The 24,999-nt window shown below is 41.3% G+C and overlaps 1 protein-coding gene across 1 annotated transcript in view; it reads left to right on the top strand.

Moving 5' to 3' along the window:
- Positions 1-904: 904 nt before the first annotated feature.
- The window catches only part of atp1a2a (ATPase Na+/K+ transporting subunit alpha 2a), a 169,896-nt gene continuing 145,801 nt past the window's right edge, over positions 905-24,999 (top strand). Inside the window, exons 1-3 of the mRNA XM_055228471.1 lie at positions 905-1,005; positions 7,261-7,338; positions 20,747-20,806. Of these exons, the coding sequence (XP_055084446.1) occupies positions 994-1,005; positions 7,261-7,338; positions 20,747-20,806 (150 nt within the window). The 5' untranslated portion in view covers positions 905-993. The remainder of the gene's footprint in view (positions 1,006-7,260; positions 7,339-20,746; positions 20,807-24,999) is intronic.

The raw sequence follows: 24,999 nt of genomic DNA, 5'->3' as shown, positions 1-24,999 counted from the left end.
CCACAGATAAACCAGGACTAAACCACAGATAAACCAGGACTAAACCAGGACTAAACTACAGATAAACCAGGACTAAACCAGGACTAAACCACAGATAAACCAGGACTAAACCAGGACTAAACCACAGATAAACCAGGACTAAACTAGGACTCACTAAACCAAGTACAGGCCTAAATCAGGAAATGGTGGTGTTACCTGTTCCTGTTTAACTATAAGATACATCTTCAATAACATTCTTTATTCTTCATTAAATAAGTGATACAGACAGAACTGAGACTTGAAATAGTCACTTCAGCTTTACTTGCAGTGTCTTAAGAGTTTTACATAAATACAGTGTTAGGAATAACACTTTAAATATAGCAGCGTTGTATCACCTGTATCACATGTTTCAGCGCTGTCATGGGACGTGCACATGTTTTACACATGTTTCAGTGCTGTCATGGGACGTACACATTTTATACATTTTTCAGCGCTGTCATGGGGCGTGCACATGTTTCACACAAGTTTCAGCGCTGTCATGGGGCGTGCACATGTTTCACACATGTTTCAAATATGGCTGAATATATCTCATTTTTACTTGAAAAAAATCGGGCGTGTATTTTTGAGGGGGTTTTTTGTTAGTAATTTAATAGTTACTTTGTCTAGTAATTAGTTACTTTTATCACGCAGTTACTGACATAATTACTTTGGGAGGAAAGAAACTGGTAACTATAACTAATTACTTTTTTGAAGGATCTTACCCAACACCACATAAATATGACTGCATGTCAAAATATTAACGTGAATAATTGCAATAATACCAATACCAGAGAACACATTTGAGTAGGTGCAGACATGATTTGGAGCATGGAGCAGCTGGAGGAGGGAGGGGGGAGTCCGGCTCAGGTTACCCAGGAAAGAGGCACCGGAGCTGGGGAGAGCAGGCCCAAAAAAGTCCTCAAGTCCTCGAGTCCCCCACACGAGAACCCCACTTCACTGTAACCGGCAGCCAGCATGGGTCGAGGGGTAAGCTGCATGTTTAGCCTTATAACAGACTTGCTAATTGTTTTTTTTTTTTTTTTATTGAGAGGAATTGGTTATTTAAATAGTTTAAGCCACATGGATCAGCTGATTGGACTGGTCTGTGACACGTGCACGGACAGTTATTTTTGCACAGTGCTGATTTGTAACTCCATAACCATAACCATAACACAAAAATAGAATTCATTTTTTGACACAAACAAGACAATGAAAACTCCTGCTAAATATTAGTTTCATCTTTACGATTATTTCACTGTTTTAAGAGGCTTTATGAAAAATGTGCTGATGCTATTATTAGATAAACAGGATACGCTAGTTGTTGGTTGCAGCCTGTATCTCGATTCAAAGGCTGAAGTGACTTGGATTATGTGAGTCTGACATGTGGCACGTGAATGGAAAATTACAGCTTCATTCATCCCGTTATTTAAAAGCTTTTATTCACTGTTTCTAATATAAACTATTGATTTTGTTTGAGCTTGATTACAATCTGTTAATGTAGCTGCACAATATCATTTCTATACATGACATTATTTTGTGTTACAGAGTTGTTAGTGTCAGGACTGCTATATCAATATAAAAATGAAATATGCACTATGTAACTTTTCTGCTGAAAGGTCTGCCACGTGATTGTGTTGCCTGGAATGTTCCACAGTATAGTATTCAACTTGTCTATCTACATGGTGCTATAACACCACAAAGTTGCAGGCCAGATCTGTGGAGAGGTTGCCTGTCCAATCAGTCCCTGTTGACCTTATTTGGCCCTGCCCACATTTGCCATAAATGTGACTCAACTGCACTTTCTTTGTGGTGGCACTTTTGATTAAGAGAAAACCCCATTCATTTCAATTGAGAATTTGGGAAAAGTGAAAATCTGATATATAGTGGTTAATATGTGTAAAATGTTCTGTGTTCATGCAAAATAATACAACTCAAATGACTATGGCAGCACGTGGCAACTTCCAGAATAAGGTGAATAGGTTTTTTGCAGCTGATATAATCAACATTTCCTGGGGGCATGATAGCAGGCACTGCTCTGTCTGAGGCTTTGTTTTACACAGTCTGATCATACACAACTGACTCAGCTGAACTCCGACAGTTGATCTGATTCTGTGCAGCCCCAAGTCCCTCTCAAATAACATTACAGTCACAAGCTAGTTAGCATTAGCCAACAGTTTTTCACTTAATCACTCTCAAGTTTCTGTCAAAAATCTAACTCCTAAGCAGGACCATAAATGCTCATATTTAGTTTATTTATTTATGGCATTTATTTGGTCCATAGTTAAAAAAAAAAAAAAAAAAATAATAATAATAATAAAGAACACAGGCTTCTGCTGTTTAAATCCATTTTGCATTTTTTCTTGAGTTTTCAGATTATCTTTAAACTTTCTTAACAGTGTTTGCTAATGTGTGCATTGTGTCACCATGGTAACTGCTGAATATTCCTCCATACACAAACATGTACAACTTGATACAATCCAACCACAGCCACAGCTACAACCAGTTTGTATCACGTGTCTCTTAAATGCAGCAGACATCCCCTCTCGAAAATTCTCATATGATCCCAAACAAAATCTGCAACTTCTTCTACGTGAGATAAATACGTTTTAATGTGTGCCTTTCTCTGATTGGTTAATCTGCTTGTCAAACAAAACTAACGGCAATCTCTCCAGACCCACACGTCTTTGCCAAAGCTTTTTAACAATAGAAATTCCTGTTATTGACTAAATGGAAGATACAGTGTCATATTGTGGAACATTCCAGTTAACCAGATACTAGGCCTGTCACAATAACACATTTTGAAATATTGGGATAAACGATAATATTGAAAATGCCTTAAACAGACATTAGAAAACCTGAGCTGCGGCAAATAAATGGCAGAATGAACTGATAATTAGCCATAGAAGTTTTTTATTCTACTCTCTACAGCTCAAATCTGACCTTATGACATAAAAATGGCAAAAATCTCCACAGTATCGCAAAGAAACAATCCCCTCGATAAATACTGAGCCTTAAAACACATAGTTCCAGCTTTCATATATTGAGGGATCAGCCCCATCATGTTTTAGGGCTCAATATTTATCATGTGTACAACTGTCTACATTTTCTTTACAATAATGGAGAGATTTGTGTTACAGTGAGATTTGAGCAGTAGAGCGTTGAACAAGTCACTTCACTTTGCTTCATTCTGCTATCTGTCTATTTATAAAATGCTTCACTGGGATACTCCTGCTTCATGGTTTTTGTGTCAGTAGAATAAAGTAGTTACAATATTGTCGTTTATCGTTCGATTTCTCTGTAGCGATATATCATGCTTCGAAATTTGATATCATGACAGGTCTAATCATGCCTGCTCTTTATAATTAATAGAAATTCCTGTTACATGCAAGAAAGTTATGTGTAATGCCATACTGTGAAAAATTCCAGATAACCAGATAGTGCACCTTTAAATTTCAATTAGAATTATGGCAAGTACCGTATTTTCCAAGTATAAGCCACACCGGAGTATAAGTCTGAGTATAAGTCGTACTGGAGTATAAGTCTGAGTATAAGACACACCGGCGTATAAGTCGCATCGGAGTATAAGTCTGACTATAAGACACACCGGCGTATAAGTCGCATCGGAGTATAAGTCTGACTATAAGACACACCGGCGTATAAGTCGCATCGGAGTATAAGTCTGAGTATAAGACACACCCGCGTATAAGTCGCATCGGAGTATAAGTCTGAGTATAAGGCGCACCGGAGTATAAGTCTGAGTATAAGGTGCACCGGAGTATAAGTCTGAGTATAAGGTGCACCGGAGTATAAGTCTGAGTATAAGTCACACCGGAGTATAAGTCTGAGTATAAGTCACACCGGAGTATAAGTCTGAGTATAAGGTGCACCGGAGTATAAGTCTGAGTATAAGGCGCACCAGAGTATAAGTCTGAGTATAAGGTGCACCAGAGTATAAGTCTGAGTACAAGTCGCACTGGAGTATAAGTTGCACCAGCCAAAAAATGCATAACAATGAAGAAAAAAACATATATTTCACATATAAGTCGCATCTGAGTATAAATCACGTCCCCGGCCAAACTATGAAAAAAGTGTGACTTATGACTTATGTGACTCCTGAAAATACAATACATATTTTTTTAATAAAATGGCTGAACCTGTCGTTACTTCTTGTTTAGTCTTCTCTCTGGACTGTGTGCTACTGTGAACTGAACAAATCTGAAACGCAAGCTGCAAATCACAATCACAATGTTTGCAGCCCAATCGCTATTTTCAATTTGTCCTCTTTGATTTTTGAAAACAACTTGCGCCCTCAACCCTTCTCATTTCATTTCTATTATCTCATAAATGCCCCCCTCCGACACAACCTTCACTCTCATTCTGTTTACTCAAGTGGCATAAACCCTCTTCCTCCTCCGCTGTCCGTCATATGGCCCACAGCTGAGCCCAAGCCGTTAGCCGCATGCGCTAATCGTAACATTCAGCTGGATGGCGTTCGCTAGTGCCGTTTATTTGGGGTAATTACGTCATTTGCTTTTTACTCCTCCGTTGGGGCCCTCCGTTCCTCTTCACGGCGCGGGGCTGATGGGTAATCTGCCTCCTGTATAGTGGTGGGAAATTGCCACGGCTCCAGCACTGAAACGCGCTCTTCGGCTGCTTCGTGATTACTTCGTCTCTCGTTCACTCCCACACTGCAAAAAACAGAATACACAATGAGTCATTTTGGAAAATAATTTGGACTGGAAAGAAAAATGCACAATCTGTCAATGGGATTATTTGGCATTTTTGTTCCTGAAATAGATTATAAAACCAAAACGAATATCATTTGCATAGTCCCTCGTGTGTCACGCAAAAATCATATAATCTCGTAACGAAACCATATTAAAGGTCCTGTATTACACCAAATTGACTCTTTAAACCATGTTATAATACTGTTACCTCCTCAAAAACAGACCTGGAGTTGTGTTTTGTTTGATTCACCGTTTGAGTAATCCTGCGTTGCTAATCTGTCGAAATCTCCAAATCTCAAAATGCTCTGTTCCACCTTGTGATGTCATGAAGTGGTAGTTTTCAAGTTAACATTTTTAATTTTGTTCAGTTGAGATTGGCAATTCCAGGGCTGACATCATCCAAATGATTCTAGTGAAGGTGTGTGGAGTTTAAAAACACAGTGGAGCACCTGTATTACCACATGATGACATCACAAGGTGGAACAAAGTGTTTTCCGTTTCAGTTTTTCAGAACTCAGCCAAAAAAATGCAGGGTTTGTGTGTTAAACATGTGTGAAAAAACAAAACACAACTCTACGTCTGTTTTTGATGAGGAAACATTATAATATACATCATAAAATATGGGCCGTTTAAATTAAAGATGCACTAAGAAACTTTTCTTTGGTGAAAATGTAATCGCTTTGCCTGGAATGTTCCGTACCGTATAAACGTGTCTATCTTTCATTCATTCAGTTAATCCAGAGAAACTACTTGATGATATTTGATGGAGTCACCTGCTTGTCTCTATGGGGATTGCTAAGTTTTATGCCTTACTGTGGAACATTCCAGGCAACACAACATCTCCATGGAGAATATAAGTTTTCAGCCCCTCCTATATTCTCTCCTTTAATTGTTTTTCGTCACCTCTCCACAGATTTGACCTACTCTGCATTGATACGTTTAATGCTATACTCTGCAAGATTCTAGCTGAAAAACCATGGAGACAAGCAGGCGGCTGACCCTTCACCAGAAAAGTTCTATAGTGCCCCTTTAAAAACACTAGTGTGGTCATTTATCTCACACTGATATCATTTTTACAGTGCAGTTGTTTCTCCCCCTCCTCCCGCTCCTCCCCCTCTTGTGCCGCTGTGAGCAGACTGACAGCGCCAAATGACTCCCATGATGCACCACTCTCCCAACTGTTCTGCCACTCGCGCTGCCACCCGCTCACCCACCAAAATATGACCCCCACCACCCTCCCCTATGTCCAACAGGAGGCAACAGACCCCTCTCCTCTGTGTTCAACAGGAGGCGATAGACCCCTCCCCTCTCTGTCCAACAGGAGGTGATAGACCCCTCCCCTCTGTGTCCAATAGGAGGCGATAGACCTCTCCCCTCTGTGTCTAATAGGAGGCGATAGACCCCTCCCCTCTCTGTCCAACAGGAGGTGATAGACCCCCTCTCCTCCCCTCCTCTCTCTGTTCAGTAGGAAGTGATAGACCCTCCCCTCTCTGTCCAAAAGGAGGTGATAGACCCCCTCTCCTCCCCTCCCCTCTCTGTCCAACAGGAGGTGATAGACCCCCTCTCCTCCCCTCCTCTCTCTGTTCAGTAGGAAGTGATAGACCCTCCCCTCTCTGTCCAAAAGGAGGTGATAGACCCCCTCTCCCCCCCTCCTCTCTCTGTCCAATAGGAGGTGATAGACCCCCTCTCCTCCCCTCCTCTCTCAGGGGAGTGTAATATTGTAGTGCAGAGTCAATGTGGAAATTATGAATGGAGGAGGAGGTTGTGGTTTGGGTGATATCTTACAAGCCTGTCCAATACTAATCACTACTCTTCCTCTCTCTATCACAGTCTATCTCCCTCCCTGTTTCCCACTGTCTTCCATCTCTCACCTACTCTCTTTCTCACTCTCGTCCTTCTTTTTCTCTACCCATTCCTTCACTCTCTCTCAGCATCTCTCTTTCTATCCATCTCTTCCTCCTTTGTCCTTTCTCACTTCCTTCTTGCTCTGTCACATCTCCCTCACTCTCTCCTCTCTCTCCCCTGTGTCTCCATCTCTCCCTGTATCCTCCTCTCCTTTCTCTTATTCTCTCTCTCTCTATTTCTCTCTTCCTCTATCCCCCACTCTCTCCCTCTCTCTATCTCCTTCTATCTGTAGTGCTGTGAGGTTGCTGACTGTATATGATTGTATGGATTTTGCATGACTTTTATTGACGAATCTCCTCCCTCGTTCTTCCCTCATTCCCCCCCCCCCTTCCTCCCCTTCTCTCTTTCTCTGTGTCTCTCCATCCCTCTCTCAGTTTCTCTCTCTGTCTCCTTCCCTTTTTCTCTCTTTCCCGCTTTTCTCATCTCACTCTTGCTCCCCTATCTGCTTCCTCGCTTTCCCTTCCTCCCTGTCTCTTCCCCCCCTATTCTTCCTCTCTTTCTGCTTAATCTTTTGTGTCTCTTCCCCCTCCTGCTCCTCCCTCCCTCTCTCTCTCCATCTTTCTCTCCATATATTTCTCTCACTCTTCTCACTCTCTCTTTTTCTCTCCAGCGTGGAGCCGAAAATGGTGGGAAAAGGAAAAGAAAAAAGGATCAGGATTTGGACGAGTTGAAGAAAGAGGTGTCTTTGGTAAGAAGCACACGCACACATACCCCCCCCCCACACACACACACGTATACACACACACACCCCGACAAACATATACACTCAGGCACACACACACACACCAACACACCCCGACACACACACAGACACACCCCCACGTATATACACACACATACATATACACACACATACATATACACACACATACATATACACACACAGATACATACACACGTATATACACACACACACACAGACAAACACATATACACTCACGCACACACACACACCAACACACCCCGACACGTACACACACACCCCGACACACCCCAACACACCCCTACACACAGACACATGCACACACACACACACACACTCACAAACACGCACACTCACCCCCACACACAGACACACACTCACACACAGACGCACACACACGCACACTCACACACACACTGCTGTGAACCAATGGAGAAGACAGGAGCTGATATTTTCCTGTACCAACACTCACACATGTGCAGTTATGTAATGGTCTCACTTTTGTTTGTTTATTGTGGAATCAGGGTTAATCTCAACTGAACTATGAAATCTTATTTTGTGTAAAAGCTGCTAACCCTGTTGTTTAGGTCTGCACAAACATGTTCTGAAATGTGATTCTTGTATTATTTTGTCATTTCAATTTTCAGTTTCCCTGGACATGTTTAAAATGTGAACAGAACCCTGTGGTTAAAACAGAAATCAAATCTTATCGAAATCACACTGCTCGCCAGAAAAATCAGAATTTAATATTTTTCCCAAATGGTTGAGCCCTAGAGGGGACGTACATGCTGTAAAACTAAGTCCAGTGTGTGCTGTCCACATCTAATGTCTAATTTCTTGTCAGAGAATCAGAAAATAGTTATGATGAGTTACGATAGTTATTGTCAGCAAATCTCTGCTCTGGCCTCTAAACATTGTGAAAAGTGCTTATAAACTCATCTTGGTGAATAATTAGGATGCTCTGAATGCATAAGGTAAGTGAGGAATAATTACTGCAAAATTTTTAAAATGAACTAGTTGTGTTTTTCATGTTTTTAAGACGGTAAAAGTCAAGTACAGCACTTTAAAACATCACTAAAGACACCAGAGGAAATCGCTTGTTCAGATGGTCAAATGTTTTTGTCTGGTAAGTTTGTTAGTTGGCAAAATCTGCACAAATTGGTCTCATTCTTTACCTTTTTCCACTGCCTAGATCTAGTTTCACGTCTTACTTAGAGCTGGGTCTGTAAGTCTTCAGAAGTATTCTTGCAGTATTTTGTATTTTGGTACCACATACATGCACTTATTATTCACATTTTCTGCAGTGATCAACCTATATCTACAATCTCTCAAATGTAATATGCAAAAAAGACTCTCCCCGTCCTCCAAAACTCAAATGTCTTCAGGGTGCTTCTGTTTGGCAAGAGAACGGCAACTTTGTAATTGGATTTGATCTGTTTTTACTGCCTGGGTCCAAGATGTTTTAAGTGCCAGGTCTGCGTTCTTCAAGTTTTACAACTTTAAGGATTTGAACATAGTTTCATATCGGTGCTTGCTGCAATTAAAAGTACTAGAGAAGATATTTGAACCTGAAGACCTGATCTAACTATCAAACGTATCTGAATGTATAGAGACTAGACCAGGATTAAACCAGGTCTGAAACAGGACCAAATCAGGTCTGAAACAGGACTTAACCAGGTCTAAACCAGGTCTGAAACAAGACTAAAACAGGTCTGAAACAGGATGAAACCAGGTCTGAAACAGGACTAAACCAGGTTTGAAACAGGACTAAACCAGGTTTGAAACAGGACTAAACCAGGTCTGAAACAGGACTAAACCAGGTCTGAAACAGGACTAAACCAGGTCTGAAACAGGAGTAAAACAGGTCTGATACAGGACTAAACCAGGTCTGAAATAGGACTAAACCAGGTCTGATGCAGGACTAAGCCAGGTCTGAAACAGGACTAAACCAGGTCTGAAACAGGACTAAATCAGATCTGAAACAGGACTAAACCAGGATTAAACCAGATCTGAAACAAGACTGAACCAGGACTAAATCAGACCTGAAACAGGACTAAACCAGGTCTAAAACAGGACTAAACCAGGATTACACCAGTTCTGGACCAGGTCTAAAATAGGACTAAAACAGGATTGAACCTAGTCTAAAACAGGCTTGAAATTAGACTAAACCCAGTCTAAACCAGGTCTGAAACAAGGTGAAACCTAGATAAAATCCTCAAGCTGAGGTAGTTCTGACCAAGACTAGCTCAAGATCTGGAGATGGGCCCACTGCTCCTGACAGGTTTAACCCAGAGACACTGAAGGATGGGTCAAATGCTGAGGACAAATTCCTCAATGGAGACAATAATGTATGGATCAGACATTTTCTAAAGTCTAACTCTCTGTTTGAGTGGGTACAACTTGGATCCGACGCCTTGGTAGAAGTTTGCGCTTTAGTTCCTTTGGTTATATTCTGTGACAGCTGTACTGACTGATCCATCCCACTGCTCCATTTTATTCTCCATCTATTAATAAAACCAGTGTCTCCATCACTGTCTCGTCTCCACAGCGCCCCCTAGCTTCCCCTCTCAATGCTCAAACAGGACGCTGAATAATTTCTGGGCCACCATTCTTTGAGCTCTCACTTTCTTGTGTGTTTTTCTTTGAGGAGCTGTCAGACTCCAGCGGCGCGCGGCTCTGAAATCTGGGCTAAGTTCTCAAACCGGACCGGAACTGATGAAAGAAGAGACAAGACTGAAAAAGCTTTAGACAAGTTCTCATGCGTTTCTAATTATCATTTGGTTTGGTGGATAGTACCTGTGGTAAATGTTTCATCATAGTTTTACATCCGTTAAGTGGCAGTTTGTGAAAAAAATTACAGAAATACTGGAAGTAGCGCTGATTTCTTGAACAGAATCCCTCCGCCTGTGTCAGATACAGTTTACGCACAAGGAAGGCATTTTTCTGACTGTTTAAACTCTGTGTAATTTGTGTAATTTAGACAAGTTTTGGCCCTTATTAATATTCTTAGGTAACAGTTATGGAATTGGCTCTGCGCTAGTTCACTGTATCTCAAACACAGACTGTATAAAGAAATGGATTAAGTGAGTGCGACGTCACCCACAGAACTCGGCTCCAGTCAAATGAAGCTCATCGAGGCTAGGGCAGTTATAGCGGCTAATTTGGAGCTGAGTTTCATATTTGAAATTCTGACCGTGTGTATCATAGCAACCAAAGAGCCAATCTGGAGCGAGGCTGTTGAAGGTAACGCCCCTTCCCATTCACACCGCTGGTTTAGCAGGGACAAGGCGCTTAGCAACGCTGTCAATCAATAAAGCTAGCGGGAGCAACTGTGATGAAAAAAGGCACTTGGTTTGTCTTATTAATGTTCATAGCTTGATTTATGGATGTAATAGCGAAGTTAAAAACACCAGGATCATGTAGAGCGGATTAAGACGAACATTTAAGACCAGAATGATGAGTCTGACAGCAGCAGTTACAGAGAGAGAGAGACCAAAGCTTTTCATTAGAAATTAAATTGGAGCCATGGAGCCAGAAGTGCTCCCGTGCTCACTTCCTATTTGGAACGTGGTGGCTAGTAGGTTAGCTATGTCCATTTATATATACAGTCCATGGTCTTAAAGCCTAGAGTAACTTTTATTAAAAGCGTAAATATTTAATAAAATAAACAACCTAAAAAAATTCTAATTAATTAAAAGTATATTAAAAGTATATATGTAGAATACTTCAGTTTGTGGTGTTGTTTTAATACTTATTACTTATAATACGTAATACTTATACTTATGCATCAAAATTAGCATTAGCATTAGCACTAAGACACAAACATCCCTCTTCCTAAACACAGAAGTATTCATTTTGTTTTTGCAGTGTTTAACTTGTTGTCAGTGACATCCACCTGCAGCTCCTTGTACATTTTCTGACCTTAACCCCCTAACCTCTGACCTCTGACCCCTGACACACCTGCAGCTCTGTCCACTGCCTCCGCTTTAAATACTTATTTTAGTGTGACTCTGCAAAAACCTCATAGAGATAAAACTGTACAGGGAGTAGTGTCGCTAACAGTGTTGCTACAACTGCTGCCCGTGTCCAATCTGGAAGTAAAATGATACGCTTCTCCTAAATTAAAACAACTAGAATAAAAAAAATTATTAAGATATTAAATGTATTGATGTTTTAGTGAAAATAGTACTCTAACCTGTCATATGCACTTTTAAGATATCTACTGCCTCCTCCTGCGGCCAAGTTCAGTTAAAGCCTTTCCATGTAACTTTCCACTTTTCAACCCAAAGTGTCTGCTCCTTCTCCACTTCACCAGACAGTAATTTGCAGAGAATTAAATAAAGTAACCAGACAGCAGCCGATCAATACGAGGCGCAGGATCTGACAACAAAGACTTACTTGAACTTAAAAAGAACGAACAGCAGGAGGAGATGCTAATGACCAGTTAGCGGCTAATTTAGCGAGTTATACAAGGTCTGATACTTCTCCCCTTTAAGTGTCCATCATCATCTGTCTGACCCTCTCCTCTGCTCCGTCTGACCCTCTCCTCTTTATCCTCTGCCCTGTCTGACCCTCTCCTCTTCATTCTCTGCCATGTCTGACCCTCTCCTCTGCTCCGTCGGCCCCTCTCCTCTTCATCCTCTGCTCCGTCTGGACCTCTCCTCTTCATCCTCTGCTCCGTCTGGACCTCTCCTCTTCATCCTCTGCTCCATCTGACCCTCTCCTCTTCATCCTCTGCTCCGTCTGACCCTCTCCTCTTCATCCTCTGCTCCGTCTGACCCTCTCCTCTTCATCCTCTGCTCCTCTTAAGCTTTGGTTGCTTTTATTTCCACTCAAACGAGAACAGTTTTACAGTATTAGACCAGTTTCTCCATTTTGTTGCACAGGCCAAAATCTCTGGAGTATTCAAACATTTCTTCCTCTCCGTTTTGTTTATCAGCTGCACTCCTCCTCCTCCTCCCTGAGTTAGTCTGGGCACGGAGCGACATGTTTAAATCACATATAACTCGGTCGTTTGGCTGCGTTGGGCCTTGTGTTGGGTCCAAATGATGCTGTTATTGCTCGTAAAGTTCCACTAGAGCCGGAGGATGTGGCACCGGGCTAAGTGACTCTGCCAGGGCGATTCATCCTAATGCATTCACACGTGTGCCCAGAACCAGGGAGCCAACATGTTTTTGGCCCTTGCAGGTATCTGTAGTTTTGTTTAGTTTTAAATTAAAAGAAGCAGATCACAATAGGTTTAATTGCTATGGTAAAATGGTAAAGGCACTCTAGTTCAGGAGTTAATGTTTGTAGATGGAAAATAACTCCATGGTGAACTGTCTGTTTTATTGTCTGAGAACCAGGAAGTGCACGTTAGCATGCTAGCCCACTCCGCTCAGACGTGAAAACGTGGAATGCAAAAGGGAAATGAGGAATAGCTTTGGAACACGGCAAACTGTTTAAAATAGTAGTTCTGTGTTTCACATTTTCTCACAGCACAAAAATACATTTATTCTGACAGTGAGCAGGGTCACTTCTCCACAGAGCTGACCTGTAACTTGGCCTAGCAGTTTCACCTGCTTGTCTCCATGGAGATGGACAAAGTGATAAATTGTCTATTGGTGGTTTTCATATTGTAGAGTGAATGTGATGATGTAAAACTGTAAAAACCCAGCTGTAAAACCCCTCACCACACACTTTATACACTTTTCTCACACAGACATTAACATTTTCTGACATTTCTCTCTTGTTCAAACTCTCTCAAAGTTCAAACCTTCGTATATTATGTCCCTCTTCCTCGATGATCTCTTTAAATGTGTTGCAGAGAAACACTAAAGTCCAAAGCATTTCTGAAATTTGTCGGTGCAGAACGTTTCATCGACATTGTGGGTTTTGTTGAGTAGAAAACTTGGAAACATACAGCATTTCAGAGTCACACTTTAGTCACATTTTAACAATATTCATTTGAACTGCCCCATCTGTGTTAAATAAGATTGTCCTATAGAATGGAAACAAGCAGGTGGCAGATCCTAGAAAAGTTACATATTGCGCCTTTAAATCACAGCAGAACCAATATTTCCCGAATACAAATATGGATTCCGAAGCGTCCCAAATATTCCTCTCTTCAAAGTGTCCCAGGCTGCTTGAGTGGCGGCTGCTGTATTTTTCTATTCTGTGTCGGACCCGTCTCCATCTGCGATGAATAAAACAACAGTGGGGGGACTGGAGCTACTGACAGCTGATCGGCCCAAATGTGCTTGTTACAACTGTGAAGAGAAGACGGCATTCACAGCAATACTGAGCAGGAAATCCAAATATATGGAAGGAACCAAAAATGGCTTCAATCTGAAAGAAGCCATAGCGCATTTAAACATAGACATTCCAATAACAACACGGACATATAGATCTTAAAAGTGTACTGTGTAATTTTACTTTGCCACTTACTTGTCTCCATGGGGATGTGGAGTGGTCCAACTTTAAAATGCTCGCTAGTTGAGGTAATTCCAGTTCCGTTACCTAGCAACCATACTGTAAATTATAGACTGTATATATAAATGGACATAACTAACCCACCCGCTGTGTTCCAAATAAGAAGTGCTCATGGGTGCACTTCTGGCTCCATCGACTCTGGCTCCAGTTAACTTTTTATTGATAGTGAAGTGAAGTGTTGCCCTTCTCTCTGTAACTGCTGCTATTAGACTCGTCATTTAAATGTTTGTATTAACATGATCCTGGTGTTTTTATTTCACTATTGTGTCTGTAAATCAAGATATGAACATTAATAACAGACAAATCAGGAGCATTCTTTCGCCGAGGTCACTCCCGCTAGCGTTAGCAACAGGTTTGACTGACAGTGTTGTTAAGTGCCTGCTCCTTGGCTGGTTTACAGTGGTGTGGTTGGGAAAAGGCATTGCCTTCAACAGCCTCACTCTGGATTGGCTGTTTGGTTGCTATGATACTCGTGGTCGGGATTCCACATACGGAACTCTGCTCCTATAACTGCTCTAGCCTCGATGACATCACACTCACTTAGTCCACTTCCTTCCACATTCTATGCTGTAAACAAGGGCCAAACCTTGTCTAAATCACACTAGTTATGATTAGACTAATACAAATAAATGATAACACCTTTATGTTGCTAAATGAATTTTTAAACTGTCAGAAACTGTTATTCTGTATTAGATGTCTCTACTGCTTCCTGTATTTTAATCATTTTTTTCTCAACTTTTTTTGCTCAAACTGCCACTTATCTGATGTCAGACTGTGATATATATTTAGCACAGGTACGACTCACCAAACCAAGTCATGATTAAAAAAACATGAACACTGGACATATGCACTTTAAAGCTCCTACATTACACAAAAAGGACGTGAGCTTGTGTGCTTTAAGTCATGTTATAATGTTCCCTCCTCAAAAACAGACCTGGAGTTGTGTTTTGTTTCATTTACACATGTTTGAGTCACACTTTATTATTAGTCTGTCTACATCTCCAAAGCTCAAAATGCTCTGCTCCACCTTGTGATGTCATGAAGTGGTAGTTTTCAGGTTAACAGCTCTACAGCTTTACCTTTAATTCAGTGGAGATAGAACACTCCAGGGCTGAAATAAACCAAATGATTCTAGTGAAGGTGTGTGGAGTTTAAAAACACAGTGGAGCACTTCCTGTTGTACCACATGATGACATCACAAGGTGGAACAGAGTGTTTTCTGTTTTAGAGAAGACCTCAGCCTAAATATGCAGGGTTTGTGTGTTAAATATGTGTGAATGAAACAAACACAACTCCAGGCGTGTGTGTGTTTTTTTTCAATATATTGTTTATTATTTTAATCTTGTTTCATTAGAAAACACAGACTGCCAGTGCACAGTAATATGAACAAAAACAGCCCATATGGCAAGGTCCAGAAAGTTCAAATGAAAGAAATGAAGAAAGATCAGTTCTTTGAGGTCTGAGGTTGAGCCGCTCTCTGTTTCATGTGATCAATAAAAGGTCCTCAAGTTTTCATGAACTTGTCTCGCTGAGCTGACAAATTGTACCGAATCTCTTCAAGACACAAACAAGACATCGTTTATATAGTTTAAACAATTATGAAAAGAGGAAGGTGGAAGCAACATTATAACATAGATCAGAAAACAGCGCAATACAGGCTCTTTATGTGATATCTTCTATATCATTGGTTAATAAAAACTCTTAGTTCTTTAGATTTTCAGCCATGGTGGAATTTTGGACATTGTTATTTCAGTGTTTCAAAATGACAAAAATAATGCATTCCACTTCCTGCTGAGTCTGACACATTGAGTCTTCAAACTCTTGGTGGTCTCCCCGACAAGAAAAAAAAACAAAAAACCTTTGAAACTTCTGAAACATTTGAAATAAATTTGGCACAAAAATAAAAAGTATAGGAAGAAAAGGTGAAGACATTTTCCTCTGAGCCGCTGTATTTTAATCCGCTGGTTTATATGCGTCCTGTGCAGGTCTTTCATAGCCTTTCACAGTCCCATTCCAGTTGAAATAAGGTCAGTGGAGCTAACATTAAAAATGATCCATGCCATTCTTTTCGATTTCAGTTCGACTCTGAAAAAGAAAAAAAAAAAAAATGCGTTGGAGCTCGGGGTCAAAACACTGACTTCCATTTTGTGGCGATTGTGCAGAGGAGCAGTAGTTAAAGTGCATATGGCAGCTTTTCATGCTTTTATAATTCTGACCTGGTTTGGTGAATCATACCTGTGCTAAATATTTTTCATAGTTTTAAGTGGCCGTTTGTGGAAAAAAAAAAGTTGAGGAGACAGGCACAAAAACACAGGAAGTATTTTAAGCTCCGCCTCTGTCATCAACACGATAAATTCCATCCAAAATACAGAAATAATGTATCTGCAAATGTTTCTGACAGTTTAAACCTTCATTTAACAACATGTAGGTGCTGCCATTTATTTTTATTTGTCAAACAGTTTTTTTTGGCCCTTGTTTACAGCATAGAAAAGTGGACTGAGTGAGTGTGACATCACCCACAGCGTTCAGTTTCAGTCAAATGAAGTTCATCGAGGCAATTATAACGGCTAATTTGGAGCCGAGTTGCATATGAGGAATTCCGACCGTGAGTATCATAGCAACCAAAGAGCCAATACGGACCTAGGCTCTTGAAGGTAACCTAGCAACGCTGTCAATCAAACCTGTTGCTAATCACAGAGATAGAAGGTGCCTGATTCGTCTGTTATTAATGTTCATATCTTGAGTAACGGACACAATACTGAAATAAAAACACCAGGATCATGTAGAACGGGTTAATATGAACATTTTAAGACCAAAATGATGAGTCTGACAGCAGCAGTTACAGAGACAGAGGCCAGTTTTTTATGTAAAGTGAATTGGTGCCAGAGTCCATGTAGTTGGATGCGTGTCCATGATCATTTCTTATTTGGAACACAGCAGCTAGCAGGTTAGCTATGTCTGTTTACACATACAGTCTATGGTTTACATTATGGTTGCTAGGTAACAGTTGTGGAATTACCTCTGTCCAACCAGGAAGTAAAAAAAAAATATAAGCAATATTTTAGTGAAATCTTAAATATAGCAATGTTAACTACATTTTAGCTAAATTAAAAGTGTAATTGGTCATATGCACTGTAGTGTTGTCTCGATACTAATGTTTCAATACTCAGGAACATACTTGATACTCATTAGCGATTCTGACACCACAATGATAATAATTAAAAAACACTCATATGTCATTGTTTAACATTAAACGGCAGCAATTTCTTTTCTATTCCCATGTGTCTTATATGTGTGTACTCCCTCAGTGTGCAGTAGGTTCACAGTAGTCCATGGTGTATACTAGTCTATGTGTCTTATACTTGAGAAAGATACAGCTCAACATCATTGTAAACATATTCAGGAAAGGTTCATTTCTGTTCTGTCAATGGGACCTTTTAGTATCGATACCTGCTCAAATGAGGATATAGTTTCGATATAGTTTTAGTATCGATTAGTATCAGTTTTTTAATACTTTTGACAAGCCTAATGCATGATTTACGATTTATCAAAGGCTCCATGTGGGATGCGTTGTGTGGAGAATCTAAAACGGAGGAGCAGATTAAACTGACGTTGGATGGACTGTCTCTGAGCTGTTTCATATTTCCTGATCCATCTTTGAGGTCAAGCACTGATGTCCGCTATGGCTGCATACAAGTGAGCCACAGACTGTGCAACGCATTTCAATTAGCCTCTGTGTTATAAATCTGATCTCGCTGTTTTTGTATCAGTGACATCACGACTTTCTACAATCTCAAGAGTTTAATCAGAGCGAGATACAGGTTTTTTTTTGCAATATCTCTGGAATTACCGGGCCTATCCGCACGAAACGAAAACTGGATCAAAGTTCAACGTTATCTCTGTCAGTATAAATAAACAAAAAGTCAAATTATTTCTTCACAATAGCTTCAGAAAGTGCTTTTTTCAAATGTCAGTGTTACGAAACTCAGCACTACTTCCTGTATTTTTGTACTTTTCTTGTGAACTTTTTGCAAACCTTTTTACTACAAACTGACACTTAACTGATGCAAAACTCTGATAAATATTTAGCACAGGTACTATCCCACCAAACCATGTTATTTCTGTGCTTGGAATATTCCACAGTATGGCATTAAACATACGTATCTATCTCCACGAAGACAAACCAGGCCCAGATCTGTGGAGTAGTGGTGACCCTGCTTACTGTAAGAAAACCTGTTTGTCAAGGTACTTTTGAGCAATAAAAACACCCTGAATTAAATAAATGCCAGGAAAAAAGTCATACTGTGTAGCATTCACGTCAAAGCAATACAGTCACCATGGAAACAAGCAGGTGGCAGAAGCTCAACCAGAAAAGTTAGTGCACCATTGACCTCAATTAAAGGTTCTGTCTTGAAGAATGTGAAATATTTTTGAATGTAGAAAATACTCAACTGAAATATACCAAAAGTGAAAACATCCAAAAATGTCCAACCAGACGAGATTAAATACACTTGTCTTTATGTGGTTTAATAGCTTTAAAAGCTTTCCTGGGGTTTTTACTGCCTTTGAGCTGACCTAAAGTGGCCTAGCTACATAAGGCTCTGCAAGACAATCACACAAAGAGCTGATGTTAGCCATTAGCTGTCTATGCTAACCACAGACTGTATAAATCAATGGACTGAGTGTCCGGCTCCAGTCAAATGAAGCTCATCGAGGCTAAAGCAGTTATAGGGGCCAATTTGGAGCTGAGTTCCATATTTGGAATTCTGACCGCGAGTATCATAGCAACCAAAGAGCCGAGTGAGGAGCGAGGCTGTTGAAGGTAACGTCCCTTCCTGCCCACACCACTGGTTTAGCAGAGAGAAGGTGCTTAGTAACACTGTCAATCAAACCTGTTGCTAACACTAGAGGGAGCGATCTTGGAGAAAGAAGGCGCCAGATTTGTTTGTTATTAATGTTTATATCTTGATGCACAAATACAATATCCATCCATCCATTTTCTTTCGCTTTTCCGGGGCTGGGTCACGGGGCAGCAGTCTAAGCAGGGACTCCCAGACTTACCTCACCCCGGACACGTCCTCCAGCTGGTGGGACCCCAAGGCGTTCCCAGGCCAGCCGAGAAACATAGTCCCTCCAGCGTGTCCTGGGTCTTCCCCGGGGCCTCCCTAGGGAGGCGTCCAGGAGGCATTCTGAGCAGATGCCCGAGCCACCTCAACTAGTTCCTCTCGACGTGTAGGAGCAGCGGCTCTACTCTGAACTCCTCCTGTGTGACTGAGCTCCTCACCCTATCCCTAAGGGTGCGCCCGGCCACCCTACGGAGGAAACCCATTTCGGCCGCTTGTATCTGCGACCTTGTCCATTCGGTCATTACCCAGAGCTCATGACCATAGGTGAGGGTAGGAACGTAGATTGACCGGTAAATCGAGAGCTTTGCCTTTGGACTCAGCTCCTTCTTTACCACAACGGTCACAACGGATGGAGCGTGAGATTGACAGATACAATAGCAAAATAAAAATACCAGAATCGTTTAGAGCTGGTTAATACGAACATTTAAGACCAAAATGACGAGACTGACAGCAGCCGTTACTGAGAGAGGGGTGATGTTTTTTGAATAGAAAGAGAATTGGAGTCAAAGACAATGGACCCGGAAGTGCACTCGTGCTCACTTCTTATTTGGAACAGGGCGGCTAGCAAGTTAGCTATGTCCATTTCTATGTACAGTCTATGTACAGTCACTGTATCTGAGTTTTTACTGTCTTACAAACTTGAAAAACAGAACTAGTTCATTTTGTTTGCAACAGTTGTGGTCCAAAGTTATTCCTCAGTTACCTTATGTGTTCAGAGCATCCTAATTATTCACCAGGATGAGTTTATAAGCTCTTTTCACAACTGTCAGAGCCCATAGACAGGTTTTGTGTGACGGTAACAACTAGCATTCTAATGTGACAATAAAAACAATAAATGCAGACAGTGCACAGTGGACTTATTTTAACCTTAAGAGCTGCTGAGACAATATATCTGTACTGGGGCAAGACACGTTTGACTCAAGCACATGGGACGAAAGGTACAGGAGGAGGTACACGAGGAGGTACAGGAGGAGGTACAAGAGGAGGTACAGGAGGAGGTACAGGATCTTTAAAGAACATACATGGTACAGAAGAACACACCACATTCACCCATGGGCTCATTTTCATCTGTTGTGTTACATTTGCTCTCACACTCTCATTCATACAAACAAGTACTTCAACACTGGAGGCAAGGTGAGTGAAGTGTCTTGCCTAAGGACACGACCACAGTTCACATTGCACGTTTTTCTCCAGAACCTTTGACTAAGAAAATAACGATTATTTCATTGATTCTACCTTGTTTACCTGCATTAACTTTTGAAAGAAGACTGAAATCTTAGCAAATATAAGAATCCTAGGCATTAGAGAACATGTTTGTAGAGGTCTAAACTACAGGGTTAGCAGCTTTTATGTAAAATACAAAAAAAAATGTAAAGGAAATATCTTGTTTGTTACCATCTGCCTCTGATTTTCTGAGATTTTCATTATTGTTTTGAAAGAGATTTTATCCCAGATGCCCTTCCTGATGCGCCTTTGAGATTAACCAGACTTGGGACCACTGCTAACTCCATGTAGCAAATACATTGAGGCTTTCCTGTGTTTTAATTTTAATTTTATTTTTTATGATATTAAGGTCCGCATCACCACAGAGCATATAAAGGCCAGCGCCCCGTTTTGTCCAATAGCCTTTTAATAGCTGGCTGTATTTGCCCTGCTGTGCGCTGTAATGGGGGCATCATTATAAGCAGTGCGTTCTTTGTGCTGTCATGATTCCCCATCCAAATCATCTAGATTTGTTTTGTGTAATTGATATTTTCATTTTCCACTATAATTACAAAGTGTTTTTCTGTCCACAGGATGACCACAAAACCCCCCCGGAGGAACTGGCCATCCGATACGGCCTCGACCTCGCTCAGGTACGCCCATGCAACATGGAAAATAAATGCATACATACATGCAAGTGGAAAAAATAAATATGTAATAGACGTTAACAGCTACAAGTGAATATTAGCAAGAACAATGTAGCTGGGCATAAATCATTATTGTGTGTCGCTGTATGAGAAATTTTCAGTTAGCTTAATGTTAAACTAATGGAGATTTAAAAATAATAAATAGTACATTTATGAGCTTTACAAAAATAAATTGAATTGGATTTAAATTAATAATTAATTTATAAAATTCCACTTAAATATACACAGCAGAAAAACTTTGAACAAGGTTTACCCTGACCTATTTTAATATCATTTGGTCATGTTCGGTGGGCTCGATTAATAAGCCCAAAGGGCCATGTGTGGCTCCTGGGCCGTAGATTGCCCATCTCTGTACTAAGCCCACCTCAGGATTATTCAGTCTTGAACGATTTTTAAACGTGATAAAAGCACTGACCACAGACACAAAGAAAATTGGATGAAATTTTAAATTTCTGAACCCAAAGACCGCAGTGAAGAGACCGCACACCACAAGCTAAAAGTTGTGAGTGCACCTCGCCTCAGCTGATTCCTGTCCAGACTAAAATGACTCACTTGGAGATTCTTAAGTGTTCAACAGATCAGAGCAGTGCACTTCTACTTTAGATTCAAGTCAAAATTGTGTCATCATTTGTGAAATGTGGTGCTGTTGTTCAGATAAATGTTTTTAACACACAGAAGACTGGAGATAAACTACACAGGAAATAGATTCACACTGTTTTGTGGGCTGGGGCAGATTACTTGTGGAGGACAAATTCTAATGGATAATATGGATGAGAATACTGCAGTTTGACTTTATAACTTTACTAGATACCTGTGTAATCCTTCAGTCGCCCAGGTATGATCCGTAGTAAAAGAAATAGTTCTATTCTGTCACTGGATAGAAGTTTTAGAGTGAAGACGTTTGGCTGCTCATCCAAGCCACTTCTTCAGTTCTGGTCAGATTCCTGCTGGACACTGCCTTATATCTGTCTGAAGGAGGAGCTAACTACACTGAAGCTAACACACCTGTTTGTTTATAGCTTCTGTTCTATTTTAACTTTACAAGAGGTGAGTCATCAAGTCGCCTCATTTTTTCCCCACTCTTTCCTAAGTTTGTATCTTGCGCCTGTGTGTCCGTTGCTCCATCTGCCCCCGGTGCTCTGTTTGATTAGCTGTTGCTGTGGTGATGTTTTGTGGTCACGATATGACAGAGCCGCTCAGAGTCGCACTGACATCACACACACGAGGAGTACAGCGAGGGAGAGGCAAATCAGGTCCTAAATCTGGCAAATGATCCTCTAGTGATTGGCGGCTTTAGAGTATGTTTTTTGTCCAGAGCAACCGATGGTGGACGAGCTCTGCCAATGTTTTTGAGATGATATATAGGGCAGATTTGGATTATTTTCCACAACTTGTCATTTAAATTGACTAAAAACTCCTCCAAGCACTTTTTTACCCCACACTTCCAAAAGAGTCGTGTATTCAAGTTCAGTGCAGTTATCTCATGGTGTTAAAATAAAGCTTTGGGTGTAATCTTTAGACAGCAGGTCAGCCAAAACAAAACATCGACTTGTGCTGGAGATTTAAGGCCGATATGTGATACGCTAAAAAGTGCAAGTATCGATCTATCTCTTGTAGCAGTGTAATGTGATAAATGTTTTTACCAGCAGTGACACAGCAGTTTATAGGGCCATTTGACCTTTTCCATGGCCTTTTCTTTACATTTATATGGTTTATGCTCATGCCTCTCTATGGATGGTACAGTGGTCAGTAACAGAAGTCTTATCATTCCATCCAACCAGTAACATCAAGTTAGTTGTGTAGTACTGGGCGATATGATGATACATATCATGGGCACGATAGAAAAGTGTCTATTGTGTCATTTCTCTTCCATTTCTGTCATTTTTAACATAATTTTATCAATTATTATAGCAAATATATCATTAAATAGATTGCGATGATTGTATTAGTGTTGTCTTATCACTATGCAGACTCCAAGTTTATATAAGTGAAAATAAAGAAGAATAAAAAAGACATGTTACTTAACTCATGAGTGCTGAATGATGAACGAAGTTTAATGACCAGAGACGCAACAGACACAAGCAGAGCAGGCAGCTCAAGAAGAAGAAGCACTTTTACTGAAAAGAGGGATGTCTGTGATTTGGTGACATTTTGGGTCTAAGAGGTCCGACACGGAGCAGAAGACAACCATATGCAAACTACGTTACAAGACTATCCGTGACGGCAACACAACAAACCTCTTCTATCGCCTAAAGAAGGTCCACCAAAAAGAAAAAAAGAATACATAAGAATCTAAAATATCTGAGCTAAACCAAGTTGTGGAACAGCGGGGGCAAGTTGCGAAAAGAAAAACTATATCCAGCCAAAAGATAAATCAGTCTTTCACACAGGACACGTCGTACGAGAAAATGTCCCAGCGCACACTCCTCCTCACCCCCTCTCTCACACCTTCCTCTCATCCCTCTCTCACTCCCCTCTTCATTCCTCTCTCTCACTCCTCCATCTCACCCCTTCTTGCCCTCTCACCACCTCCCTCATCCTCACCACCTCCCTCATCCTTCTCTCATCCCTCTCTCTCACCCCCCTCGCCCCTTTCTCTCATCCCTCTCTCACCCCTCTCTCTCATCCCTCTCTCTCACCCCCTCCCTCATCCTTCTCTCATCATTCTCTCTTACCCTCCCCTCGCCCCTTTCTCTCATCCCTCTCTTGCCCCTCTCTCTCATCCCTCTCTCTCACGCCCTCCCTCATTCTTCTCTCATCCCTCTCTCTTACCCTCCCTCACCCCTCTCCTCGCCACTCTCTTTCATCCCTCTCTCACCCCCTCACCCCTCTCTCTCACCCCCTCCCTCATCCTTCCCACATCCCTCTCTCTTACCCTCCCCTCGCCCCTTTCTCTCATCTTTCTCTCACCCCTCTCTCTCATCCCTCTCTCTCACCCCCTCCCTCATCCTTCCCTTATCCCTCTCTTACCCTCCTCTCTTCTCGCCACTCTCTCTCAACCACACCACACCACACCTCCTCACCCCCCTCCCTCTGCTCCTCATGTCTCTACACTACTTCTGTTCATCATTGGTATTGAATAACTGAAATAATCTGTATTGACTGAGTTACATTTCCACTGTGTCCAACAGTCAGACGTCCTCCTGTCCCCACAAACTCACCCGGCCTAGTACGACCCCGCTACATCCCACCAGCACAACATTAGATCATTGGCCTTTTATATTTTTAGCTAAACTTGATTATTTCATACTTGGATACTGATTTTGATACTTTTAACATACCCTGCTCTTAAATGATGTCTGAGTTGCCCTTCATTGAACTGTTTCAGGGCAGTTGATGCTAGAATGTAGGGTCAGGAGGGATGCTGTGCTGTGATTGGTCATTCAAAGTGATGAAGTTTATTTTATTATTTTTTTCCTTTTTTTATTTGTTTAAGTTATTAAACAGGTCAGGTCTGCGGAGAACCGAATATTTTTGAGCTATAGTTTGGATCCCGGCATCAATGCTTTCAGGCACGACGATTTTTCACTAAGATGAATTATAAAACATAGAAATAAAATAGCTTGGACATAAATACTTGAGTAAAATTTAAGAGGCTGTACCTGACTTTTATTCGTTTGACTTGAGGAAATGGCTGTTTACTCCGTACGCTCTATTCAAAAGCAGCAGTTTGAGACCAAAATTTGACTGAATAATATCGGCTTTACGTTCAGGAGACATTTTCTTGGACGAGAGCCATAAGGAAATAGCCTGACCCCCCGTCTCCCTCACCTTCACCCCTCCTCTCCCCTCCTCTCTCCTCCCTCCTCCCTCTAATCCCTCGTACACGCCGCGCTGCACTCCCAGTACACAAACGCAGATAAACTCCACAGAACAGGACAATAACAATCTTAAACCTGCATCTTTAGACTCCTCCCCTCCTCACCCACTCTCCTCTCCCCTCCCTCCTCTTTAGACCAGGATCTGATAGGCCGTCCTCCCTCTGCAGCTTTATCTCTCTCAGGAAAAAAAAACACTGTGATTGTGACCGCGTTTAGGCATATCTGCTCCATCTGCGCCGCTCCTCTCTGGGTCCTCCGCTGTTGAACGGGGAAATAACGGCGCTAATGTAATGTATAAGCGAGAATAGACTGATAAGT

This window comes from Periophthalmus magnuspinnatus, chromosome 17, assembly GCF_009829125.3.
Source record: "Periophthalmus magnuspinnatus isolate fPerMag1 chromosome 17, fPerMag1.2.pri, whole genome shotgun sequence".
In the NCBI taxonomy this organism is placed as follows: domain Eukaryota; kingdom Metazoa; phylum Chordata; class Actinopteri; order Gobiiformes; family Gobiidae; genus Periophthalmus; species Periophthalmus magnuspinnatus.
The sequence above is the reverse complement of the archived record's forward strand: the minus strand, read 5'-3'. Positions and strand labels throughout refer to the sequence as shown.